Source organism: Mandrillus leucophaeus, unplaced genomic scaffold (assembly GCF_000951045.1).
Source record: "Mandrillus leucophaeus isolate KB7577 unplaced genomic scaffold, Mleu.le_1.0 Scaffold290, whole genome shotgun sequence".
Classification (NCBI taxonomy): domain Eukaryota; kingdom Metazoa; phylum Chordata; class Mammalia; order Primates; family Cercopithecidae; genus Mandrillus; species Mandrillus leucophaeus.
The window spans coordinates 710,151-732,791 of record NW_012103032.1 but is presented as its reverse complement, the minus strand read 5'-3'; the positions used below and the strand labels follow the sequence as shown (position 1 = coordinate 732,791).

The 22,641-nt window shown below is 53.4% G+C and overlaps 3 protein-coding genes across 6 annotated transcripts; 2 read left to right on the top strand and 1 right to left on the bottom strand.

Annotated features, from left to right (window-relative positions):
• Positions 1-1,876: 1,876 nt before the first annotated feature.
• On the top strand, positions 1,877-5,083 carry LOC105543790 (leucine-rich repeat-containing protein 3B-like). Its single transcript, XM_011985883.1, has 2 exons — positions 1,877-2,869; positions 4,981-5,083. Exons 1-2 carry the CDS (start codon positions 2,403-2,405, stop codon positions 5,006-5,008), a joined length of 495 nt encoding a protein of 164 aa, XP_011841273.1. The 5' UTR covers positions 1,877-2,402; the 3' UTR covers positions 5,009-5,083.
• TMEM101 (transmembrane protein 101) lies at positions 3,264-15,519 on the top strand. 3 transcript variants are annotated; one of them, XM_011985886.1, is made up of 7 exons: positions 3,264-3,412; positions 5,718-5,741; positions 7,376-7,417; positions 11,559-11,735; positions 12,182-12,362; positions 13,568-13,714; positions 14,486-15,519. In XM_011985886.1, exons 5-7 carry the CDS (start codon positions 12,219-12,221, stop codon positions 14,792-14,794), a joined length of 600 nt encoding a protein of 199 aa, XP_011841276.1. In that variant the 5' UTR covers positions 3,264-3,412; positions 5,718-5,741; positions 7,376-7,417; positions 11,559-11,735; positions 12,182-12,218; the 3' UTR covers positions 14,795-15,519. The 3 variants fall into 3 exon arrangements, with proteins under 3 accessions (XP_011841276.1, XP_011841274.1, XP_011841275.1); XM_011985884.1 differs by having other exon boundaries at positions 3,268-3,412; positions 11,559-11,903; XM_011985885.1 differs by lacking the exons at positions 5,718-5,741; positions 7,376-7,417 and having other exon boundaries at positions 3,284-3,396.
• A 2,314-nt stretch (positions 15,520-17,833) lies between these two features.
• On the bottom strand, positions 17,834-22,340 carry NAGS (N-acetylglutamate synthase). 2 transcript variants are annotated; one of them, XM_011985880.1, is made up of 7 exons: positions 21,803-22,340; positions 20,980-21,254; positions 20,654-20,867; positions 20,186-20,366; positions 19,399-19,570; positions 19,120-19,326; positions 17,834-18,454 (listed from the first exon to the last, which is right to left on the bottom strand). In XM_011985880.1, exons 1-7 carry the CDS (start codon positions 22,226-22,228, stop codon positions 18,301-18,303), a joined length of 1,629 nt encoding a protein of 542 aa, XP_011841270.1. In that variant the 5' UTR covers positions 22,229-22,340; the 3' UTR covers positions 17,834-18,300. The 2 variants fall into 2 exon arrangements, with proteins under 2 accessions (XP_011841270.1, XP_011841272.1); XM_011985882.1 differs by having other exon boundaries at positions 19,120-19,302.
• Positions 22,341-22,641: the final 301 nt, after the last annotated feature.

The following is a 22,641-nucleotide window of genomic DNA, read 5'->3' as shown; positions in this document are numbered from 1 at the left end:
ACATTGGTTTCCTCGTCAGTAAAATTAGAGTCCCTGGTTGGGCACAGTGGCTCACGCCTGTAAATCCCAGCACTTTGGGAGGCTGAGGTGGGAGGATCAGTTGAGTCCAGGAATTCGAGAGCAGCCTGGGCAACACAGCAAAACCCCATCTCTACAAAAAATACAAAAATTAGCTGGGCTTGCTGGCACATACCTGTAGTCCCGGCTACTCAGGAGGCTGAGGTGGGAGGATCACCTGAGCCTGGGAGGTTGAGACTGTGGTGGCCTGTGATTGCACCACTGCACTTCAGCCTAGGGACAGAGTGAGATCTTGTCTCAAAAAAAAAAGAGTTCCTTTCCTCAGTTGAGGATTAAATGAAGCCTTTAATGAGATGCCTGGCCCTTCTGTGTGGCCATTACTGTTCTCTTAAGAGTTCACTGGGCAGGGCTAGTGAGCACACTGGGAAACCTGGACAGGAGGTTTGGGCTCCTAGAGCAAGGCAGAGGTACTAGGCACAAATACTGTGTTCTGGGAGATGCTGGGCACAACTCAAATGCCAGGATGAAGTGTTTTGACCTTTGGCCTAGTGAGAAGAAAAAGCATTCCCTTCCTTTATGCCTAGACAAGACCTGGGTGAATTATAGATGATGGCAGATTTCTTAGGCAGGCAGTACAGAATGAAGGAGGAGACACCTGACTCCTACCCGAACTGAGGGAGGGCCCTTGGGCCTCAGGCTGCCATTCTCACAATACAGAGCAGGTTGTGGGTCTCCAGAAGGAAGTGAGGACAGAGGCTGGGGGCGAGCCCTACTTCCCTGGATGCAAGGCCATAAGGTGGGGATTTCCTAAGCCTGTCCCACATGCTCACCCCTGGGACTGTGGCTTCCCTGAGAGCTGGTCCTGCTGCTGCTCATAAGGGCAGGACTTTGGCAGGAGGCCAGACAGGCAGGCAACTAGAGCCCAGATTCTTTCCACTGCCATTTCTGGGCTGGGGCTGCACTCAGGTGCACTCGGGTGCAGGTGCTGCCAGGAACACAGGTGAGTGCATTGGACTTTCACGGCCTGAGGCCCTATCCTCAGTGCCTAGACAGGGCCAGGATCTTGTTGATGCTCTGACCTCTGGCAGAACGGGAGCTCCAGAAATGTTGGCTGCTTGAGAGCAATTGAATGCATGTTTGGGGGCTGGGGAAGGCAGAGTTTCTCCTGGGTCCCTCTAGACAGTCAGTGAGAAGCCTGTACTCTCAGGGATCATTGCTGTAGTTATGAGATAAGCTTCTCTAAACATGCAGAGCAGTAGTAACTATGAGGAGGCACAGTCTCTCCTGACTGTGACTCTGGCTGTTGGTGTGGCTTTGCTGCAGCTGCCGTGTGCCACTGATGATCCTGCTCCTCTTCCTTCGGGAAAGTAAGAGGGAGAGAACAGCCTGAGTGGGGGTGAAAGTCAGTGAGCTGCAGTGTGGGATGGGAGGAGGAGGTACAGAGGATTACAGGCCATCTTCCCTGATTGCTCCTCATCCAGCAGGAAGAAGGAATGAGAGGTGGTTAAGGGAGGAGGATCCGAATGCTGGGGTCGCAGGCCAAGAGGACTCTTGCCAGAAGCTTAGGTAACACTTAAAATCATGGGAGATAGAGACAGGGTGTCTTTCAGATGATGTTTGGGCACCCAGCAAATGGTGAGACCCCTGAATGGCATCTACTTGTGTTTTTCTCCCCTAGCATCATTGTGCTTGCCAGGGTCCCAGGCAGAGGAGTGAGGCCTGAAGGTCTCAGCAGCCATGAGTGCTTGATGCCATCCTCATCCCAGCCCTTCATGGAGCAAGGGCGGGGTGGGTGTGGCCACACCTCCCTCACGATGGCTATAGTCATAGTGGTGGCATCAGTGTTTCTCACGAGTCTGGCGGCAGCATGCCCAATACCATGCACCTGCCCTATCTCAGGCAGCGTGGTGGACTGTGGGGGCCTCCACCTGCTCTGTCTCCCTTCCAGGCTGCCTGATGGAGTCTGGCTCCTGGAGCTGAGCCACAATAATCTCAGCCATCTGCTGGTTGGCACCTTCCAGGGCCTTTGGGGACTGCGGGTGTTGCTGCTTTCTCACAATATCCTGCGGGATCTGTCTGGTGGGGCCCTAGGGGGCCTGAGTTTCCTGGAGCAGCTGGACCTCAGCCACAACCAGCTGGCCCATCTGCCACCAGACTTCTCGGCTACCCTGGGCTCTCTGCTCCGCCTGGACCTCTCTCACAACCTACTCACTTCCCTGGACCCCAGCAGCCTGTAGCGCCTGGGGAGCCTGCAGCAGCTCGACCTGAGCCACAACCAGCTGGCTGAACTGATCGCAGGGGTCTTTGGGGGCCTCTTCCGCCTACACTGGCTCTCGCTGGCTGGGAACCAGCTGCAGCGGGTGGAGGGTGCTGCCCTGGCCATTATGCCAGGCTTGGAAGTCCTATCTCTAGCTGGGAATGACATCAGTGAGCTGGAGGCCGAGGCGTTTGCAACCTTAGGGGCACTGGGCCTTCTCTCCCTCGTAGGGAACCGACTGCAGCACCTGGAGTTCAAGGCAGTGGCAGGCATCCGGACAGCAGGCACGCGGCTGCTGTTGGCCCATAACCCCTGGACATGTGACTGTGACCTGCAGCGAGCCTTCGGAAAGCTGGGTCACCTGCGGCACTTGCGTGTGGTAGACCTGGGCAACCTGACCTGCGCTGGGCCTGAAAGGCTGTCAGGAGCAGTGCTGAGTGGTGTGGAGGCCCAGCTTTGCCTGGCTGAGACTGCCACTGTGCTGGGCATCACGGGCGCTGTGCTGCTCACGGTGGCTGTGGCTGTGTTGATGGCTGAGCGCAAGCGCAGGCAGGGCCCGGAAGAAGCCGGGGAGCTGGGGAGCTTTCTGGAGAGGTGAGGGGTGCTGCAGAGCAAGGTCAAGGCAGCTGGAGGAGGGAGAGCAGAGGAAGGTGTGAGAGAGGAAAAGGGAAGTTCCTCAGAAGTCTGTGGAGCTCAATTGTCTGCAGAAAAGTTGAGGAAACACTTTTCCTCAGTTGTCTGAGGAAAAGTTAAATATTAAATTTGAACTCAGTTGAACATGGACACAAACAATGGTCACGGAATGGGCTGTGTGAGCCCCTTGAGGCATTCATCCAGCGCTGTTTCGGAGAAATCTCTATTTCAATCTATTCCTATATGTTAGTTATTGAAAAACGGTAGACATTCGCAAAAACGAGTTGACCTTTTTGTGTTCCTTGAGCCTGGTCACAAAGGGCCCTCGTGACTGGAGCTCATGCCAAACAACTCGTTACAAAACGAGCTAGGGTCCCAGACTCTGCCGAATCTTCATGAGACCTCTCCTCGTCTGTGCACGGACGAGTGGCTGACTCTGGAGCCCAGGCCGTTGCTTCCCAGACTGGTGGTGAATCCTCCATAGTCTGGTGAGTGTAAATGTATGTATCTCTCTTCCCTTCTCCCCTTCCCATTGCAATTTGCTTATTGTATCATTTGCTTATTATATTAATTTGCTTATATCATTCGCTGATTATATCTGCATTGCCATTTACGTCGGATAAAGCTAGTTTACCCTTAAAGGTATTGTGTGTGTGTGCCTTTTCTTCTCCCCTCGTGCATCTCTCACACGGAACATTTTTGGTGTCACGAACAGAATCTGAAAGAAACCGCAAGGACCGGGCTGGGAGCTCAGAGATTTCCCATATCCAGGGATGGGAACTCCCCCAGTTCTTCCCTGTGGCCATTGAGTTGTCCAAGGGAATTGGCCTTTGTGAAAATTGGGAATCTAAATTAGTGCAATTTGAACCTTTGTGCGTGAAGTGCTTCAGGGAATCCCAGTTGGTAAAAGGGACGCTGAGGGAATTTCCCTGCGTGGATGGTGCTTGCTTACTGCTTATAAGTTAATGTGCCAAGATGGGGACTAGCTGCTACAGGAGAAATGTAAGCTGGAAAAGGAAAATGCTAATCTGACTTCCAGACTGGTCTTGGCCCAATGCCAGGCCTATGTCTTGACTGATCAGGCTCAAAGCTATCAGCCTATTGATGAAAAAAGCATCTGTCTGAGTGGCCCAGTCAGTGTAAAACTGAAGCAGTCAGCCAGGGTTTGGAGCAGGTAAAAACCCAGCTCCTATCTCAAGGATGGAAAATTAATCCTAGTAAAATTCAAGGACCTGCACAAACTGTAAAATTCCTTGGCATCCTATGGAATAAGGGAAATAATCAATTTTACCAAAGGCTAAGGCTAAAATACTAGAATTTGCAACTCCTACTACTAAAAAGGAAGCCCAGAAATTGGCTTGTTTGGATTCTGGAAACGTCATATTATTCCCCATTTGAGTAACATTTTACAACCTCTGCATGCAGTCCTTAGAAAATGCTATGACTTTCACTGGGGAGAGAAAGAGACCATGGCTTTAGAACAAGCTAAACAAGCAGTGAAACTGGCACTAGATCTATGGCCCATACGGGATGGCCCAGTAGAACTGCAAGTAACTGTCCTAAATCAACATGCTAATTGGAGCCTTAGGCAGAAACAAGATGGGAAGATGGTATCTTCGGAGTTTTGGACCCGGAAGCTGCCAGAGGCCAGCAAAGCTTATACCCCTTTCAAGAGGCAATTGTTAGCTTGCTGTTAGGCTTTGCTGGAAACGGAGCACCTCTGCTTCAACCATGATGTCTTTATGATTATGACTTGGGTCATGAGTTTTCCCAAAACTCACCGGTTCTGATGAAGGAAGCTCTGCTGGGAGCAGCCAGCTGGCTGAATTGGTAGCCGTCCTCGAAGCTCTTCAGGAGGAGGCCAGAGGGATTTGTCACTTGTATACCAACTTTTGGTCAGTAGCAAACGGTCTCACTACTAGGATGCCCCAATGGCAACGAAACAAATGGTTAATTGGGAATAAAGAGGTTTGGGGAAAACAATACTGTGAAGATACCTGAATCCTGGAGCACACTACCATTATCACTGTTTGCCATGTTGGTGCTCATGCATCTCTGCTTTCTCTTGACAGACTATTCAATCAGCAGGCAGATCAATAGGCCAAAATTTCCACCATAACTGCAAACTTGAATGCGGATGAATGGATTACAGCACGGTCAAGCCTTGCAATGAGAGGCATAGTAATGTATGGTGGTATAATTGATAGTGATTACTGGGGAGAGTTAAAGGTCATTTTCTACAATACCACTCCAGATTCTTTTGCTATAAAACCGCAGGTGCGGGTTGCTCAATTGTTAGTGGTACCTTGTCAACAATTAACCCCCGAGGAAATTTCTGCCCCAACAGAAACAACATATAGAACGGAGACTTCAGGTCCACCAGAGTGGGCAACTTAAATCCTGGAGCCAAAATATGGGTACAATGTCCATCAGATCCTGCCCCTAAGACTGGTGACCTTGTAGCTATTGGAACCGAATCTGAAGGCATAGTACAATTTCCTAAAGATGAAAAACCATATCATGTTCCCCTCCATTTTTGTTATTACAGAGAATAGCCTGTCTGCTAGTCATCAGCACCTGGGTCACCATGGCTGAGGCTGAGAATGAGTTCATCAACTGGGTAGCCACTGCCGCAACAGAAGCCAACTGCAGTCAGTGCTGGCTATGTGTCGGGTTGCCAGAGGCTGCTGGGAATGGGCTACCTTGGAGGATTGTCCCTGCTAACATTTCTGAATGGATATGCCAATACCAATGGGAGTGGGGTAACACTTGGTTTGGTTTTGTTTTGTTTTGCTTTTTTGAGCCAAAGCCGATCTCTGCCGCCCAGGCTGCAGTGAGGTGGCACGATCTTGGCTCAGTGCAACCTCCGCCTCCTGGGTTCAAGTGATGCTCCTGCCTCAGCCTCCCAAGTAGCTGGGACTATAGGCACACACCGCCACGCCCAGCTAACTTTTTGTATTTTCAGTACAGACGGGGTTTCACCGTGTTGCCCACGCTGGTGTCAAACTCCTGAACTCAGGTGATCCTCTGGCCTCGGCCTCCCAAAGTGCTAGGATTGTAGGCATGAGCCACCGTGCCCGGCCCGGGATAACACTTGTAATCCAACCTGGACTTCTTTTAACCAAACAGTCCATTTTTGCCCAAGCCCAAACAAAACACAGCACCTTTGTTACTTAAATTACACATTACAGCGATACAATTATAGTAGAACTCTTCCTGTTCCCTGGGGGGCCCTCTAGGTATGTGAATCCTACGGGTGGTGATACCTGCCCCCACATTGGATGGGGAAACACACTTATGGGTGGTCATTAATTCCATTCACCATCCGGGATAATATTCCCCTCCCCAGTAATCTAGATGCTTACAAACATTGCTGGTTACGAATGCGCCGGACTCTGTGGTGACGGTACCCTATCACAGTATTCTCCCCTGCCGCCGGTACAACCCTGCTTCAGCAACAAATTAAAATATTCAGCTTACATGTAGAAAAAGCTCTTAATGATAGTAGCATGGAACTTATGTTGTTATCAGATAAATGTGCTCAGCTGTGTACTGTCGTGTTGCAAAGTCAAATGGCATCAGGTTTGCTTACTGCAGCCCAAGGAAAGGTTTGCCCCTTACCGCATACTGAATGTTATGTGTACATCCCTGAAATTCTCAAAATATGACTCTCCTTGCAAAGCCATGGGGGGTGTGGTTTTTATTTATTATGCTTTTTTTTTTTTTGAGATGGGATCTCGCTCTGCCGCCCAGGCTGGAGTGCAGTGGCATGATCTTGGCTCACTGCAACCTCTGCCTCCGAGATTTATGCCATTCTCCTGCCTCAGCTTCCTAAGTAGCTGGGACTACAGGCGCATACCACCATGCCCAGCTAATTTTTTGTACTTTTAGTAGAGACGGGGTTTTGCCGTGTTAGCCAGGATGGTCTTGATCTCCTGACGTTGTGATCTGCCCACCTCGGTCTCCCAAAGTGCTGGGATTACAGGCGTAAGCCACTGCGCGTGGCTAATTATGCTTTTCATTCTCCTGTGCTTACCCTGTATCTGTAATCTATATCAACTGTGCCTTCCCTATGTATCCCTAGGAGTATTTTCCTATAATTGAGTATCAAATTGAGGCCGAATGTGGAGGAAAAGTTAAATATTAAATTTGAACTCAGTTGAACATGGACACAAACAATGGTCACCAAGTCCCGGAACGGGTTGTGTGAGCTCCTCGAGGCATTCATCCAGCGTTGTTTCGGAGAAATCTCTATTTCAATCTATTCCGATATGTCAGTTATTGAAAAACAACAGACAATCACAAAAACAAGTTGATCTTTTTATGTTCCTTGAGCCTGGTCACAAAGGGCCCTCGTGCCTGGACCTCATGCCAAACAACTCATTACAAAAGAGCTAGGGTCCTAGACTGTGCTGAAGCTTCATGAGACCGCTCCTCGTCTGTGCACGGATGAGTGGCCGACTCGAGGCCATTCACTTCCCAGTCTGGTAGCGAATCCTCCATAGTCTGGTGAGTGTAACTATATATATATCTGTTTTCCCTTCTCCCCTTCCCACTACAACTTGCTTATTATATCATTTGCTTACTATATCTGCATTGACATTTATGTGGGATAAAGCTTCTTTACCCTTAAAGGTATTGTATGTGTGCCTTTTCTTCTCCCCACGTGTGTCTCCCGCACAGAACACCAGGCAGGGGTAGGAGTAACTGAGGGTGGGGGGACCACAGGGACAAATGGCTGTGTTCATTTCTCAGGGGCCAGGCCACCCACCCATCCCCCTCTTCTGGACTGATAGGATGCCAGCATCTGTCCCAGCCCTAGAAATGAGGATTTGGCCCCAGGTCCTTCCCTTCTCAGTATCCCTCTGGAAAAAGGAAAGAGCAGGAAAAGGTAGAGAGGGACTTCAGCCCAGAGAAGGGGCGCAGTGGGTAACAAGGCAAGCTTCCTCAATCCAATCTTCCCCTCCCCCTCACACAAATCCCTGGCCACTGCTGCTGGAGACTTGATTGGAAACTGCTTGCTAAGGTTATGATGGAGGGTGGGGCGTTGTGCCTATAGGAACAACCCAGGCAGACTCCTAGGACTATTTTCTGGACATGTTGTACACAATCCTGTACTGGTCCTCCTCAACACTTTAGGGCTGTACACCTCGGCCATCTGAAACACGGAGAGGTGAGGAGACTGGAAGAATAAAACCAATTAGAAAGTTGATTCTGTACTATGTGCCTGTATTGTGGTAAAGGAAATTTGTTTTGTATGGTTGTCACTGGTGGGCAGAGACAGACAAAATTACCTTTAACTCAGACTTTTTCTCATTCCCCTTGCCTAGAGACCTCCCCACCCTCCAACATACATGTATACAATCTCATTCCCTAGGTCTTTGCATCTATGTATTCCTCTCTCGTGTTCTTTTACTTTTTAGAGATGGGGTCTTGCTTTGTCACCCAGGGTGGAGTGCAATAGTGCACTCATAGCTCACTGCAGCCTCAAATTCCTTGAGGAATCCTCTTGCCTCAGCCTCCTGAGTAGCTGGATTACAGATGCGAGCCACCGTGCTTGGCTTCTCATGGTCTTTCTGATTTACCCAGACCTTATCCTAGTGACTGTGTTTATTTACGAGACAGAGTCTTGCTCTGTCATCCAGGCTGGAGTGCAGTGGTACGAACTCGACTCACTGCAACCACCTTCTCCCGGGCTCAAGCGATCCTCCTCTCAGCCTCCTGAATAGCTGGGATCACAGGCTCCCACCAGCACGCCCAGCTAATTTTTAGTAGAGATGGGGTTTTGCCATGTTGGCCAGGCTTGTCTCGAACTCCTGGCCTCAAGTGATCCACCCGTGCCTCTGCCTCCCAAAGTTCTGGGATTATAGGTGTGAGCCACCATGCCCGACCCTAGTGACTGATTTAAAATGAAATGTGAAAAGAGGTTTTATTGCCCACCTTTCACTGGCTGGTTGGGGATTTTTTTTTTTTTTGAGACAGAGTTTCACTCTTGTCGCCCAGAATGGAGTGGAATGGCGCGAATTTGGCTCACTCCAACCTCCGCCTCCTGGATTCAATCAATTCTCCTGCCTCTCAGCCTCCCAAGTAGCTGGGATTACACGTGCCTCCCACCATGCCTAGCTTTTTTTTTTTTTTTTTGAAATGGAGTCTCACCTTGTTGCCCAGGCTGGAATGCAGTAGCACAATCTCGGCTCACTGCAACCTCTGCCTCCTGGGTTCAAGCGATTCTCCTGCCTCGACCTCCGAAGTGTGTGGGTTTTCGGGTCTCCGCGCCCCCCCTTGGTTTTTTTTTTTTTTTTTTTTTTTTTTTTTAGACGAGTCTCGCTCTGTCGCCCAGGCTGGACTGCAGTGGCACGATCTTGGCTCACTGCAAGTTCCGCCTCCCTGCCTATTCACCTGCCTCAGCCTCCCAAGTAGCTGGGACTACAGGCACCTGCCACCAAGCCCGGCTAATTTTTTTGTATTTTTAGTACAGATGGGGTTTCACCATGTTAGCCAGGATGGTCTCGATCTCCTGACCTCGTGATCCTCACCTCCCAAAGTGCTGGGATTATAGGCGTAAGCCACCGCACCCGGCCTAATTTTTTTGTATCTTTAGTAGAGATGGGTTTTCACCATGTTGGCCATGCTGGTCTCAAACTCGTGACCTCAGGTGATCCACCCTCCCCTAGGTCTCCCAAAGTGCTGGGATAATAGGTGTGAGCCAACACACCCTACCTGGTGGCAATTTTTTTTTTTTTTTGAGACAGAGTTTCGATCTATTGCCCAGGCTGGAGTGCAGTGGTGCTATCTCAGCTCACTGCAAGCTCTGCCGCCCGGATTCACACCATTCTCCTGCCTCAGCCTCCTGAGTAGCTGGGACTACAGGCGCCCGTAGTAGCTGGGATTACAGCCATCACGTCTGGCTAATTTTTGTATTTTTAGTAGAGACAGGGTTTCACTATCTTGGCCAGGCTGGTCTTGAACTCCTGACCTTGTGATCCACCTGCCTCGGCCTCTTAAAGTGCTGGGATCACAGGCGTGAACCACTGTGCCCAGTCCAACACCTTTTCATTTATCTGTACAGCACATATTTCCTGAGGGCATCCTGTATACTAGACCCTGAGGATGTACAGATGGTTCCCAGCATTGGAGTTTTCAACTTTACATTGGTGCGAAAGCAGATCTGCATTCAGTGGAAACTGTATTTCTCTTGCAATGCTGGGCAGTGTCAGCGAGCCACAGCTTCCAGTCAGCCACACATTTTCAACTTACAGTATTTTCAACCTATGATGGGTTTATCAGGATATAACTCTATCACAAGTCAAGGAGCATCTGTAAATAGTAAACAGAAACCCAGGCACTGTGTTTGTCCTTATGGAGCTCGCAATCTAGTGGGGGAATATTGTCAATAAAAGAATCACAAATACATTGGCTGGGTGCAGTGGCTCACGCCTATAACCCCAGCACTTTGGGAGGATGAGGCGGATGGATCGCTTGAGGTTAGGAGTTCGAGACCAGCCTGGTCAACATGGTGAAACCCTGTCTCCACTAAAAATAAAAATTAGCCAGGTGTGGTGGCGGGTGCCAGTAATCCCAGCTACTTGGGAGGCTGAGGCAGGAGAATCGCTTGAACCTGGGAGGTGTAGGCTGTAGTGAGCCAAGATCGCACCACTGCACTCCAGCCTGGGTGAAAGAGTGAGACCCTGTCTCAAAAATGGAAAAAAGCATATATATATATGTATAATTGTCACCGTGCCAAGTGATTCAAAGGAAGGTAGCTGATGTTATGAGAACATATAAACGGGTGGGGGGTGGGAGAAGGGGCTGAGAACACACTGAAGGGGAATGCAGAGACCACCTGGATGTCCACTGCAATTAAACTGACAAAATATGACAATTTGGGCTACAGTGGGAGCATGGCAGCTGGAGAAATGGACTGACTTGAGATGTCCCAGATGTTCAGATCTCCCTTTTCTCTCAGGCGACAGGCAAAAGGCAAAACCCAAAGAGGTGACTTTGAGCCAGGAGGACACCCTACTTTGCACTTAACAGAAACGGGGATTTCCTCTGGTGCGTTATGTGTACCATTTATCGAACCGCTACCATGTACTAGGACCGACCTTGTCACATTTAAAGTTCACAACTCTGGGCCAGCGCACTGGCTCACGCCTGTAATCCCAGCACTTTGTAATCCCCGCCCCCGAGGGGGGCGGATCACGAGGTCAGGAAATTGAGACCATCCTGGCTAACACGGTGAAACTCCATCTCTACTAAAACTACAAAAATTGGCCGGGGCGTGGTGGCACGCGCCGAGTAGTCCCAGCTACTCGAGAGGCTGAGGCAGGAGAATCGCTTGAACCCGGGATGCGGAGATTACAGTGAGCCGGGATCGCACCATTGCACTCCAGCCTAGGCGACAGAGACTCCGTCTCAAAAACAAAACAAAACAAAGAAAGAAGTTCAACTCTGAGGTAGGTGTCATTATCCCCATTTCATGATGCGTCTCATAAAGTTTAGGTGATGTGCCCAAAATCACACCGGGTTGGAATTAGGGTTAGTGCCCTGATCCGGCTGCAGTCAAAGACCAGTTTGCTTTAATACATCAAACTACGGTCCAAGACTTCTGCTTTCTTGAGCCCACTGTTCCTAGTTTTCAATTTTGCAGGGACAAAGATGGACCCTGAAGGCTCCATGAGCAGACGAAAATGTTGGACTTCGCAACTAGATCACCTTAGATCCGGAACTACAGAGCGATATCGTTGTTTCCGGGAGGAAAAAAAAAGAAAAAGCGCTTAACCCGGAAGCTGCGTGTCCCATCCCCGCGCTGGCCTCTCTGACTGGGGTGAGGCCGCAGCGGACTGCCCTTTCCCAACATGGCGTCGAAGATAGGTTCGAGACGGTGGATGTTGCAGATGATCATGCAGTTGGGTTCGGTGCTGCTCACACGCTGCCCCTTTTGGGGCTGCTTCAGCCAGCTCATGCTCTACGCTGAGAGGGCTGAGGCACGCCGGTGAGCAGGCCTACGCAGCCGCTAAACGCGGCAGGGGGCAGAAAGAAATTGGGGGCTAGAAGTCCGGACCCTTGGATTGGGAGGAACTGGGACGAACTGGGACCTCCCTGGGAGGGGTTCTGGTCTGCGTGTCGGGCCAAATCTGGTAGGGCAGTCCTGTCCATGGGAGGGGAGTCTGGTTTGGGGGAGCAGTGGAGCCTGTGGGAACTCAAGGGGTCTCAAATTTCTTCCCCCACCCCTTCATTCTGTCTTCGTTGCTTCCCCACTCCCGGTCGCAGGAAGCCCGACATCCCAGTGCCTTACCTGTATTTCGACATGGGGGCGGCCGTGCTGTGCGCTAGTTTCATGTCTTTTGGCGTGAAGCGGCGCTGGTTCGCGCTGGGGGCCGCACTCCAATTGGCCATTAGCACCTACGCCGCCTACATCGGGGGCTACGTCCACTACGGGGAATGGCTGAAGGTGAGCGCCTCGACCCCAAAAGGGGCGTCCCTCTGGGTGACGGGGAATCAGAGGCCAATGCCCAGGGCTGTTGGTGGGAGATGAATGGTGCTGGCCAGGTGCACAGTGTGAAGCCTGGGAGGTTCGAACCCCTAGGCTTATGGAGATTACAGAGCGCAGAAATGGATCTTAGAGACCACACAAACTTCCTCTTCAAAGTGTGGAAACTGAGGTCCAGAGATGGGAACCAGACTTTCCCAAAGCCACACCACAGTTAGGATACCGGTGGGACCAGAACCCCAGTCACCTGGTTCCCAGAATCTTTTAAACTGTTAGTTTAGTAATTTCAGACTCATGGGGTACAAAGGACCTTGGAGAGTACCTAGTTTTCATAAAATAATTTTATGAAAATGTAATTACTCTTAGTATAGCATTTAAGCCAGAACCTGTGCCAGGCCCTGCAGGCTTGGAAATAAGGTTGGACAAAGGCACTGTCCTTGAGGAAGAGACTGTCAGACCCTTAGGGGAGGCAGATGTGTGAACAGCTACAGGGCAGCAAGATCAATGTTTTTGTGGGATAGATCCCATGCCATGTAGAATAAAGAACACCAAGATTAGAGTCTACAGATCTGAGAGTGAGGAAGGGAGAAACACATTGTGTTTGGGTTCTGCCACTTACTGGCAGGTAGGACCTGCCAGTTTTCTTTTTTGTTGTTGTTTTTTGAGACGGAGTCTCGCTCCGTAGCCCAGGCTGGAGTGCAGTGGCGCGATTTTGGCTCACTGCAACCTCTGCCTCGCAGGTTCAAGCGATTTTCCTGCCTCAGTCTTCCAAGTAGCTGGGACTACAGGTGCCCTTCACCACACCCAACTAATTTTTGTGTTTTTAGTAGAGACAGGGTTTCCTCATGTTGGCCAGGCTGGTCTCAAACTCCTGACCTTAGGGTGATCCACCTGCCTCGGCCGCCCAAAGTGCTGGGATTACAGGCGGGAGCCACCACGCCCGGCCAGACCTGACAGTTTTCTTGACCCTCTGGGCCTCAGTTTCTACTTCTATATATATATAAAAAGAATGATCTGTCTGTTGCATCTGCCCACCAAGCTTGGAAATGTAAGAGGGTTCATCAGATGGAATGGGATGTGTAGAGATGGGTGGTTCTACACTCTGGGAAGCCAGGAGAGATGTGGCTGCTGCAGTTCTTGACTGGAGTCCCCTTGCCCCGGCCTAGGTCCGTATGTACTCGCGCACAGTTGCCATCATCGGCGGCTTTCTTGTGTTGGCCAGCGGTGCTGGGGAGCTGTACCGTCGGAAACCTCGCAGCCGCTCTCTGCAGTCCACCGGCCAGGTGTTCCTGGGTATCTACCTCATCTGTGTGGTATGTTGGGGACTGTTGGTTGGAGGTGCCTGGCTAGGAGTGAACTGTGAGTCCAGGCACGGCAGAACCCCAGGAAGGTAGACACAGAACGAGGCCTTGTATGCAGTTCCTGACGGCCTGGCTCCCTGAGAATTGTCCCGGCCAGCTTCTAGGCCTCAGGGCCCTCCAAAAGCCTGTTGAGAAGCCCTTCCTCCAACAGTGTTGCCATGAGGTAGACTGGCCATTAAATTCCAACCCTGAGAGCCAGGAGAACAAGATGGGGTGATTCTCTCATGGCTCCAGCCCCCAAAGGACTAGAAGGGGATAAAGGAGAGGTTTGGTGGGAGTCAGGCCCCAGCTGGGACTCTGCCTCCTAGAGCTGATGAGAGCTCCAGGGTAGCCACTTATGGTTCTCCCTGGTGCTAGAGGAGGCCAGGATGGATGGGGACATGGACAGGCCCCAAGCTACTTGGTCTCATCTTAATTACTGAGTATATCTCATGTACAGCTCTCTGTGTGAGCTCCCATATTCAGAGGTGGGAGCTCCGGTCTGACTGTGGAAATACACTTCCTTCATAGCCCCTAGGGTGAGGGGAGACATAGACCCTAACCTCCTTGGGCTCCATAGTCTGAGGGGGAGACAAAAGCCCTACTTTCAGAGGTTCCCCAGTCCAAGAGGGGAGTCAGAAGCCCATTTGCAGGGTCTCATTTGCAGGTGCCATTTCAGGGGTGGTTTTCCCCAGACAGGCTTCTGAGCCTGTTGGAGAGTCTTAGAGGATGGTATGTCTCCAGGCCTACTCACTGCAGCACAGCAAGGAGGACCGGCTGGCGTATCTGAACCATCTCCCAGGAGGGGAGCTGATGATCCAGCTGTTCTTCGTGCTGTATGGCGTCCTGGCCCTGGCCTTTCTGTCAGGCTACTACGTGACCCTCGCTGCCCAGATCCTGGCTGTACTGCTGCCCCCTGTCATGCTGCTCATTGATGGCAATGTTGCTTACTGGCACAACACACGGCGTGTTGAGTTCTGGAACCAGATGAAGCTCCTTGGAGAGAGTGTGGGCATCTTCGGAACTGCTGTCATCCTGGCCACTGATGGCTGAGTTTTATGGCAAGAGGCTGAGATGGGCACAGGGAGCCACTGAGGGTCACCCTGCCTTCCTCCTCGCTGGCCCAGTTGCTGTTTATTTATGCTTTTTGGTCCATTTGATCTTTTGCTTTTTTAAAATTGTTTTTTTGCAGTTAAGAGGCAGCTCATTTGTCCAAATTTCTGGGCTTAGCGCTTGGGAGGGCAGGAGCCCTGGCACTGATGCCGCACAGGTTTTTTTCCTGTTAGGAGAGCTGAGGCCAGCCGCCCCCTGGATCTCCTGTCCCTGAGAAGGGAGTATGGCAGGGCTAGGATGTGGCTACTGAGAGTGGGAGATAGGGGAAGGAAGATGGAAATTGGAAGTGAGCAAATGTGAAAAATTCCTGTTTGAACCTGGCAGATGCAGTTAGGCTCTGCAGTGCTGTTCAGAGACTGAGAGTGAGTGTGTGTTGACACATGTGGATCAGGCCCAGGAGGGGCACAGGAGCTGCGCACTACAGAAGTCACATGGGTCCTCAGGGCATGTTAGGGGCAGAAACAGTACCGGCTCTCTGTCACTCACCTTGCGAGCGGAGCAGGCCCTGGTCTGCTCTGGGCTGTGCAGGGGTGGAACAGGCAGTGACCAGCTTTGCCCTTCCTGCTGTCTCTGTTTCTAGCTCCATGGTTGGCCTGGTGGGGGTGGAGTTCCCTGCCAAACACCAGACCACACAGTCCTCCAAAAATAAACATTTTATATAGACATTTGGTTTTGCTTTTCTGTTCTCCCCAACAGGGCACTTTGCCATTGGCTGGGATTGATCTTGGGTTTCTTGAAACACCAGATCTGGTTAAGCCCCACCTTGGGCCTCCTGTGATCTTTCCCCTGTTCCAAGATTTCCCACAGTTCTTTGGCTCTCTCTTTTTTTTTTTTTTTTTTTTAAATTTTTCACTTCTTTGTTTTTTAGAGACGAAGTCTCACTTTGGTGTCCAGGCTGGTTTCAGACTCCTTGGCTCAATCAATTTTTGTTGTCCAGGCTGGTTTCAAACTCCTTGGCTCAATCGATTCTTCAGCCTCAGCCGCAGCCTCCCAAAGTGCTGGGACTACAGGCGGGAGCCACTGTGCCCAATGGCTCTCTTTTTCAAGAATCTCAAAATCTTCACTGTACTATATGCTTTCGATCCCTCACCTCAATCCCTCTTGTTGTAGGTTGTCTTTTTCTCCCCATTTGGAGCTGATTCTTATGAAGACATCTTTGGTGAGAGCTGCTAGAGGGAGAGAACTGTGAAGTGTCCACTGTGAAGTAGAATATTTTACATTTTACACATGAAGGAAATGGAGGCTCAGAGAGGGTAAGCAGTTTTGGTCAAGCCACAGAGCAAATCCAGCCCACAGAGCTGGATTCCAGGTCAGGTCTATCTAATGGCCAGGTCCAGATATGTACTCAATGTGACCCCTCTCCTGAGGGGAGACAGAGTCCACCCTATTCCAGCCCCTACTGTGCCATGATGGTCTCTCTGTTGACCTTCTCCCTTTGTTTTTTTTTTTGTTGTTGTTTGTTTTTGAGATGGAGTCTTGCTCTGTCGCCCAGGCTGGAGTGCAGTGGTGCGATCTCTGCTCACTGCGAGCTCTGCCTCCCGGGTTCATGCCATTCTCCTGCCTCAGCCTCCCGAGTAGCTTGGACTACAGTTTGTTGTTTTTTTTTTTTTGAGACATAGTCTCGCTCTGTTACCCAAGCTGGAGTGCAGTGGTGGCATGATCTCGGCTTACTGCAACCTCCGCCTTTCGGGTTCAAGTGATTCTCCTGCCTCAGTCTCCCAAGTAGCTGGGATTATAGGTGCCTGCCACCATGCCTGGTGAATTTTTGTATTTTTTAGTAGATACAGGGTTTCACCACATTGACCAGGCTGGTTTCAAACTCCTGACCTCATTATCCTCCCGCCTTGGCCTCCCAAAGTGCTGGGATTACAGGGGCGAGCCACTGCACCCGGCGACCTTCTCCCTTCTGGTCTATGTGCGTCTGCCAGAAAGTCACCCCAGCAGTAGCTGGTCTGGTGCCTGGTACATCATGGAGCTTCAAAAATGTCCAGTGAAACCCCTGGGCTTTGGATTTCTGCCCATCTAGTCCTGTAGAGACTGGACACAACAGCTAGTAGGGCCTAGGGGAAAAGGTCCAAGTTTGAGCTTTTTTTTTTTTTTTTTTTTTTTTGAGGATGGAGTCTTTCTCTGTCACCAGGCTGGAGTGCAGTGGCACGATCTCAGCTCACTGCAACCTCTGCCTCCTGGGTTCAAGCAATTCTTCTGCCTCAGCCTCCCGAGTAGCTGGGACTACAGGTGCGTGCCTCCATGCCCGGGTAATTTTTTGTATTTTCAGTAGAGACAGGGGTTCACTATATTAGCCAGGATGGTCTTGATCTCCTGACCTCGTGATCCGCCTGCCTCAGCCTCCCAAAGTGCTGGGATTACAGGCGTGAGCCACCACGCCCGGCCCACTAAAGCCATCTTTTAACTTCTCTGGGCTCTTGCAGGTAAACGGTCTGTCACGGATGTCTGGTTCTGGCTGTGAGCCCAGCCTAGAAAGGGAGTTATGGGTGGAGGCACCCACAGGGAAGGGGAGCTGGTGCTACTGTGGCCTGGTCTGTGGAAGGGAAGATGCTTCCTCACCTCTGGGAGGGAGACGGTGGCAGCATTCATCATAGAAGTCCTCTACTCCCTCCAAGAGTCCTCTGATTTCCCAGCCCTCAAGATCTTACTCCCAGCCTATAATCCTAGCACTTTGGGAGACCAAGGAGGGAGGATTGCTTGAGCTCAGGAGTTTGAGACCAGCCTTGGCAACATAGTGAGACCTCATCTCCAACAACAACAAAAAAGCCAGGTGTGGCAGTGCGTGCCTGTGGTACCAGCCTACTTAGGAGGCTGACGTGGGAGGACTGCTTGAGCCTGGGAGATCGAGGCTGCAGTGAGCTGTGATTGCACCACTGTACTCCAGCCTTAGTAAAAGAGCAAGACCCTGTCTTAAAAAAAAAAAATATTGCTCCCACGGGGTCACTTCTAATTTTCTTTCAAGTGTGAGCTGACTCTCAGACAAGTATTTGCATTTTAATCAAGGCCTCCTGAAAAACTGCAAAACCCAAAAGAATTAAAATGAATGGTACAATATCACACAGGCAGGGGTGTTATTTTGGGTAAGGGAGCCTCAAAACATAGCGCAGAGGCACAGAAACTGGCCCACCCTTAGGGTTAGTCCTGAGTAGAGCCCGGGAAGGCATCTTCCCCTCCCCTAATCCCCAGGTTGAAAATTGAAGGCCATTTGCTTGTGGCTTTGGAGCTAGTCGAGTTGGGGTCCTAGACTGGCCCCCCTCTTTCCTGTGCTTGTCCCACTTCAGCGCCTCCTCTGGGCAGAGCTGGGGCAGCTTTCTCCTTTGTAGATCACTCAGCCAACAAGCCCCATCCAGCCTGTGGCTGGCTGCCTGGGGTCATCCCCAGCTGGCATGGCTTTTGGTCCACCCTGGCCATTCCAGGGCCTGTAGGGTCCGTGGTGAAGGTCAGCTGCCTGGGTCAGAAGCTGGCTTGTGAAAGGAGTCTGGAAGTCCCTTGGCATGGTTGACCAACTCATAGGAATCCCGGATATCAGCTAGGCCGAACCAGAAGAAGATCCACTGCTTGTTGGAGAAGCTGCCATCACTGTGTTTGAAGTACCTGGGTGTGGGGAGGTGATGCAGGAAAGTTTTTAGGGCAAGGCCAGTGTTCATTACTCACTGGTTGTCTTCAAAGAACATTGATTGAGGACCTACTGCATGCTGGGCACCCAGCTAGGTCCTGCTATGTGTTATCTCATTTTATCTTCACAGCAGAGGCCTGAGCCTGGCATTTTTCAGCTCACAGAGAAGCAGCTAAGGCTCAGAGAAGTTAGGTACCTTGCCAGGCACACACAGGAAGGGAGCGGGTGCCTTGCTCTCCACACTGCCTTGGCTGCTCAGCAAAGAGGAGGGTTCTTGCTCACTTCCTAGTGCTCACAGAGCAGGGTGTAGGGGTGAGGGGGTAGTTACTGAAGGAGAGAGGAGGGTTGTTCCACTGGAGGCACCACAAGCCTCCAATAGACCCTGAAGGGTTAGGATTCCTCAGGCCCCTGTGAGAGGCGGGCTGCGTGGGGGTTAGGAGGTGTCACATGCTTCCAGGAAAGGAGTGTTAAGCGTGCTCTAACTCGGGAAATCTCAGGCTTTCTGTGAGGTCTGCCCCTGGGAGGTAGTGAAAGGGAGACCAGTGGATGAAGAGGAAGCCCAGCCTTCCTGGCATGGTTCGCAAGGGCTGGAGAGGAGAGGGAAGTAGGGGCCCAGCCCAGAGCTGGGAGTGGCGGGACCTACCAGGGATTGATGGGGTTGGTGACCCGGGAGCGCCAGAAAAGCGTCTGCAGGTCCCGCCTCAGGCACTCCCACAGCATCTGCCCGGAGCCTTGGCCCTGGCGGCTGGAGCTCACCACAAATTTGTCCAGGTACGGGGTGCCCCCCAGGACGGGCTCCATGGTCAGAATGGCGGCAGCGTTGTACCTGGCGCAGCGGGAGAGCAGCAGGCTGGGACCTCTCCTTGGTCCGAAGCTGCCCGACTGCCTTCCAGACCCTGCCCTCTGGGGTCCGCAGGCTCACCCCTCGGAGACGTAGATGGAGTGCAGCCGCGGGCGCAGCGAGGCCAGGTAGTCGTCCCTGAGCTTCTTGCCGAAGCTAGCGTTGACCAGGTCCACTAGACGGCCCTGGTCCAGCTCGTCCAGCCTGTGCACCCGTAGCATTCGCTCGGCGTTCTTGAACAGGGTCCCGGACCCTGGAGGAGGATGGGGAGGGGCTCGTCTGGCTGGAGAGCCGTTTGCGCAGCCTGGTGGGGGCCGCAGGTAGGACACAGGCTGGTGGGACAATTTCTGTCTTTGGGAGACCTCCACAGTGAAATGATTTCAGTGGTCTGCATAGATTTGTCTGTGATTTTCATTAAAGGAGATGGTTTTCTCAGGCAGAGATCGTGCCCCAAGCTCCTCCTGTCGCGTGGAGCCCTACCCACTTACCTTAGTCTTCCCTCTCTCCTTGAAGTCTGTCTCCCGCCGCTGACCCGGCCCACCCACCTAAGCCCCGCCCATCTCTCATGGTCGAACCCCTCCCTCGTGGTCCCGCCCCTCCTGGCCCCGCCCACCGGACCCTTCCTCCCCGCCCCCGCCAGTCCTGCCCATTCCTTTAATTCCTTTGGAGTTCCCTTCCAGTAAGCTGGGTCTCCTCCTCTCTCACCTCCCCTGGGCGGCGGCAGCAGCAGGAGCCAATGCTGTGACAATCCCCGCCCCCTCCACGGTCCCTGTACAGGAGGAGAAGCCGCTCCTCCTGCCCGCAGACACCCAGCCCCGGCCAGTGCTCACTCCCGGGACCCAGTCCCCTGCCCGCCCGCCGCCCTCACCCTTGTTGCTGAAGAGCTCAGTGAGCAGAGTGCTAGCGGCGGTGATGACGGCTGAGGAGTGGTGGGGCAGGCGGCTGAGCACGTCCACGATGAGCCGCATCTGCTGCCGTTCTTTTATGCTCACCCACTCGGCGTTGCTCACCAGGTCCAGGTCGGCGGGCAGGTTCACGTTACTCAGGACCTGTGTCCGGAGCCAGCGGGTGAGCCTGGCCCACGGCCAGCACGGACTGCGCCCCTGCTCCCACGGACCTCTCTTTTCTCTTACCCCTTTATCCTTCCGCTGGGAGTCCTTGGCTGGGGAGGGCGCAGATCTAGGCACCCGGGGCCGAACTCCTCCCCTATACTCCCTTAGGCTTTTCTACCCACCCGGCTTGCTAGTGAGTCTGCGGCCCGTTGGGGAGAAGTGCGAGGGGCGCAAGAGAAGGTCCAGATCGCCGGGGTGGGCGATGGGGAAAGAAAGGGCCGCACCTTCTGACTGCTGTCGCGCAGGCCGCCTGTGTTATTGAGGAAAATGATTTTGGTGGGCCGCAGCGCCTTGGCCAGCGACGCGGTCACCTCCAGGGAGTCGAGAAGCACGGAGCGGCGCGCGGCCGTCTCCCCGATGGGGCACAGGATGGGGATGCTGCCCGACTCCAGGCACCACTGCAGCAGGTCTGTCTCCACCGAGACGATGCCGCTGTAGCTGTGGGCCAGACGTGGTGCTCGAGAGGGCCCCCTCCAGGCCTGCTGGACGGGGCAGGGCGGGCGGAGTAGCGCGCTCTGAGGACGCCTGGGCGGGCAGGGCGGGCACTAACCTGGCATGGGGAGCCGGCTCGGCAGCGCCTAGCACGGACCCGCCGCCAAAAAAAGGCACAGCAGTGGCGGCGTTGTGTCGAAGCGCGTCCACCAGCACCTTGCAGCTCTCAGCCAGCTGCGCCTTGGCCTCCCAGAAGGAAAGACAGCCCGAGGGCGCCGTTGGGGCGGGCAGCCCGAGGACCACCAGCGGCTTCATGTCCATGCGCTGCAAGAAGGCCAGGGCGAAGGCCAGACTGGATACGCCCTGCTGGCACTTGAGTACCTCCTCGTCCACCTGCGGAGGAGTGGGCTTTCAAGGAGTGTGAGACGGCCCTGAGCCGCTGGCTCCCACAGCCTGGCCTGCAGGGCCGGCTCGGTGACCCTATGCTTCCAGAAGCTGACAGAACCCACTTCTTGCCACTGGTGCTCACCTGCTCCGCCCTTTGCCCCGTTGGGTCTTGCCACTCCCTTGTCTCACGCTGGGGTACCTCCCGCCCTTCTCCCTGCGACCTTGGACTCCGGGACACCTTTGGGGGAGGGGCAATGCAGGCGGCTTCTGTCCAGGTCCTTCTGAACCCCTAACTGCGCCCTTGTTGGGGGCCTTCTTCAGAGCATCACACCTGGCGGGTGGGGGCCCCCCAGGATCCTCACTCGGGCTGGGCGCGAGGCTTCCGGAGGAGCTTATGGCCTCACCCATTCCCGGCGGCGCTGGTCTGGGCTCTGCCGGGCTCCTTCCCGCTTTCGCTGCGCAGAGCCCGCAGCCTATCCTACCATGCCTGAAGACAGGTGGCCACACAACCCCATCCCCTCGCTGTGTCACGGCCCACGCCGGGCTCCGCTCACCTCGATGACGGCGAAGGGCTTGTCCGCGGAGTGGTGGCAGGTTTGGAACTGCGTGAGCCAGTGGCGCGCCTCCCCGGGGCTGGCCCCGCACTGGTTCAGGAAGGCCTGGATGTCCCGCTGCACCAGCGAGCGGCCCGAGGGAGGCTCAGGGGGCTCGTGGGGCACCAGGGGCGTGGGACTCGGCACCCACGACGGCTCCTCGGGGACAGGCGACTGGGAGACGTCTTCCGCGCCCGCGTACTCCTCCGGCGGGGGCTGGGGCTGCGACCAGGCGGTGCTGAGCCGGCGCCCCGGGCTGGTGCCCCTTGCCGCCCGTCGCCGTGCGCCACAGCTCAGCCTCCGGGATCCCCCAGTGCCTCCCCGGCCGCTCAGCCTCGGGGCCACAGCAGCTGCCCGCAGAACCGCGGCCATCAGCGCCGTCGCCATGACGACAACCAACTCTTGCCCGCCCAAGAGTGGCAGTCTGTCTGGAGCGTCTGGCACTGAGGGGCTCTTAACTTGCCGTTGGGCGGGGCTGGACCTGGTAGGGCGGGGTCCGGACAGGGGACTAGGAGTCTCCTCTGGTTGCGTTTGAGGAGGGTCAGGCCATGGGTCAGGGGGCGGGGCCACTAGGCTCCCCCGCCCCTGGAGGAACTGAACCCACTATCGGTCATGGGGCCGAGACTAAATGTGGCAGGTTGTCTTTAATCTGCTGCCAAGGTAGGTTCCAGGGGCGGCTTTGGGAGTCTGTAGGGCCTTGGATGATTGGCATTCTGACCCGAGAATAAGGGACTGCAGGTGGCTTTGAGCACAGGGCTCGGCAGGGGTCTGGAAGGAGGGAGCTGGAAAGAGTAGAAGGG

Coding starts and splice junctions, on each gene's coding strand:
- TMEM101 (XM_011985884.1), top strand. CDS start 11,767: ATGGCGTCGAAGATAGGTTCGAGACGGTGGATGTTGCAGATGATCATG. Junction 12,363..13,567: donor ACTACGGGGAATGGCTGAAG/GTGAGCGCCTCG, acceptor GCCCCGGCCTAG/GTCCGTATGTACTCGCGCAC. Junction 13,715..14,485: donor GTATCTACCTCATCTGTGTG/GTATGTTGGGGA, acceptor GTATGTCTCCAG/GCCTACTCACTGCAGCACAG.
- NAGS (XM_011985880.1), bottom strand. CDS start 22,228: ATGGCGACGGCGCTGATGGCCGCGGTTCTGCGGGCAGCTGCTGTGGCC. Junction 21,255..21,802: donor AGCCCTTCGCCGTCATCGAG/GTGAGCGGAGCC, acceptor ACTCCTCCGCAG/GTGGACGAGGAGGTACTCAA. Junction 19,327..19,398: donor TCCATCTACGTCTCCGAGGG/GTGAGCCTGCGG, acceptor GAGAGGTCCCAG/CCTGCTGCTCTCCCGCTGCG.
- LOC105543790 (XM_011985883.1), top strand. CDS start 2,403: ATGCCAGGCTTGGAAGTCCTATCTCTAGCTGGGAATGACATCAGTGAG. Junction 2,870..4,980: donor CTGGGGAGCTTTCTGGAGAG/GTGAGGGGTGCT, acceptor TTCTCTTGACAG/ACTATTCAATCAGCAGGCAG.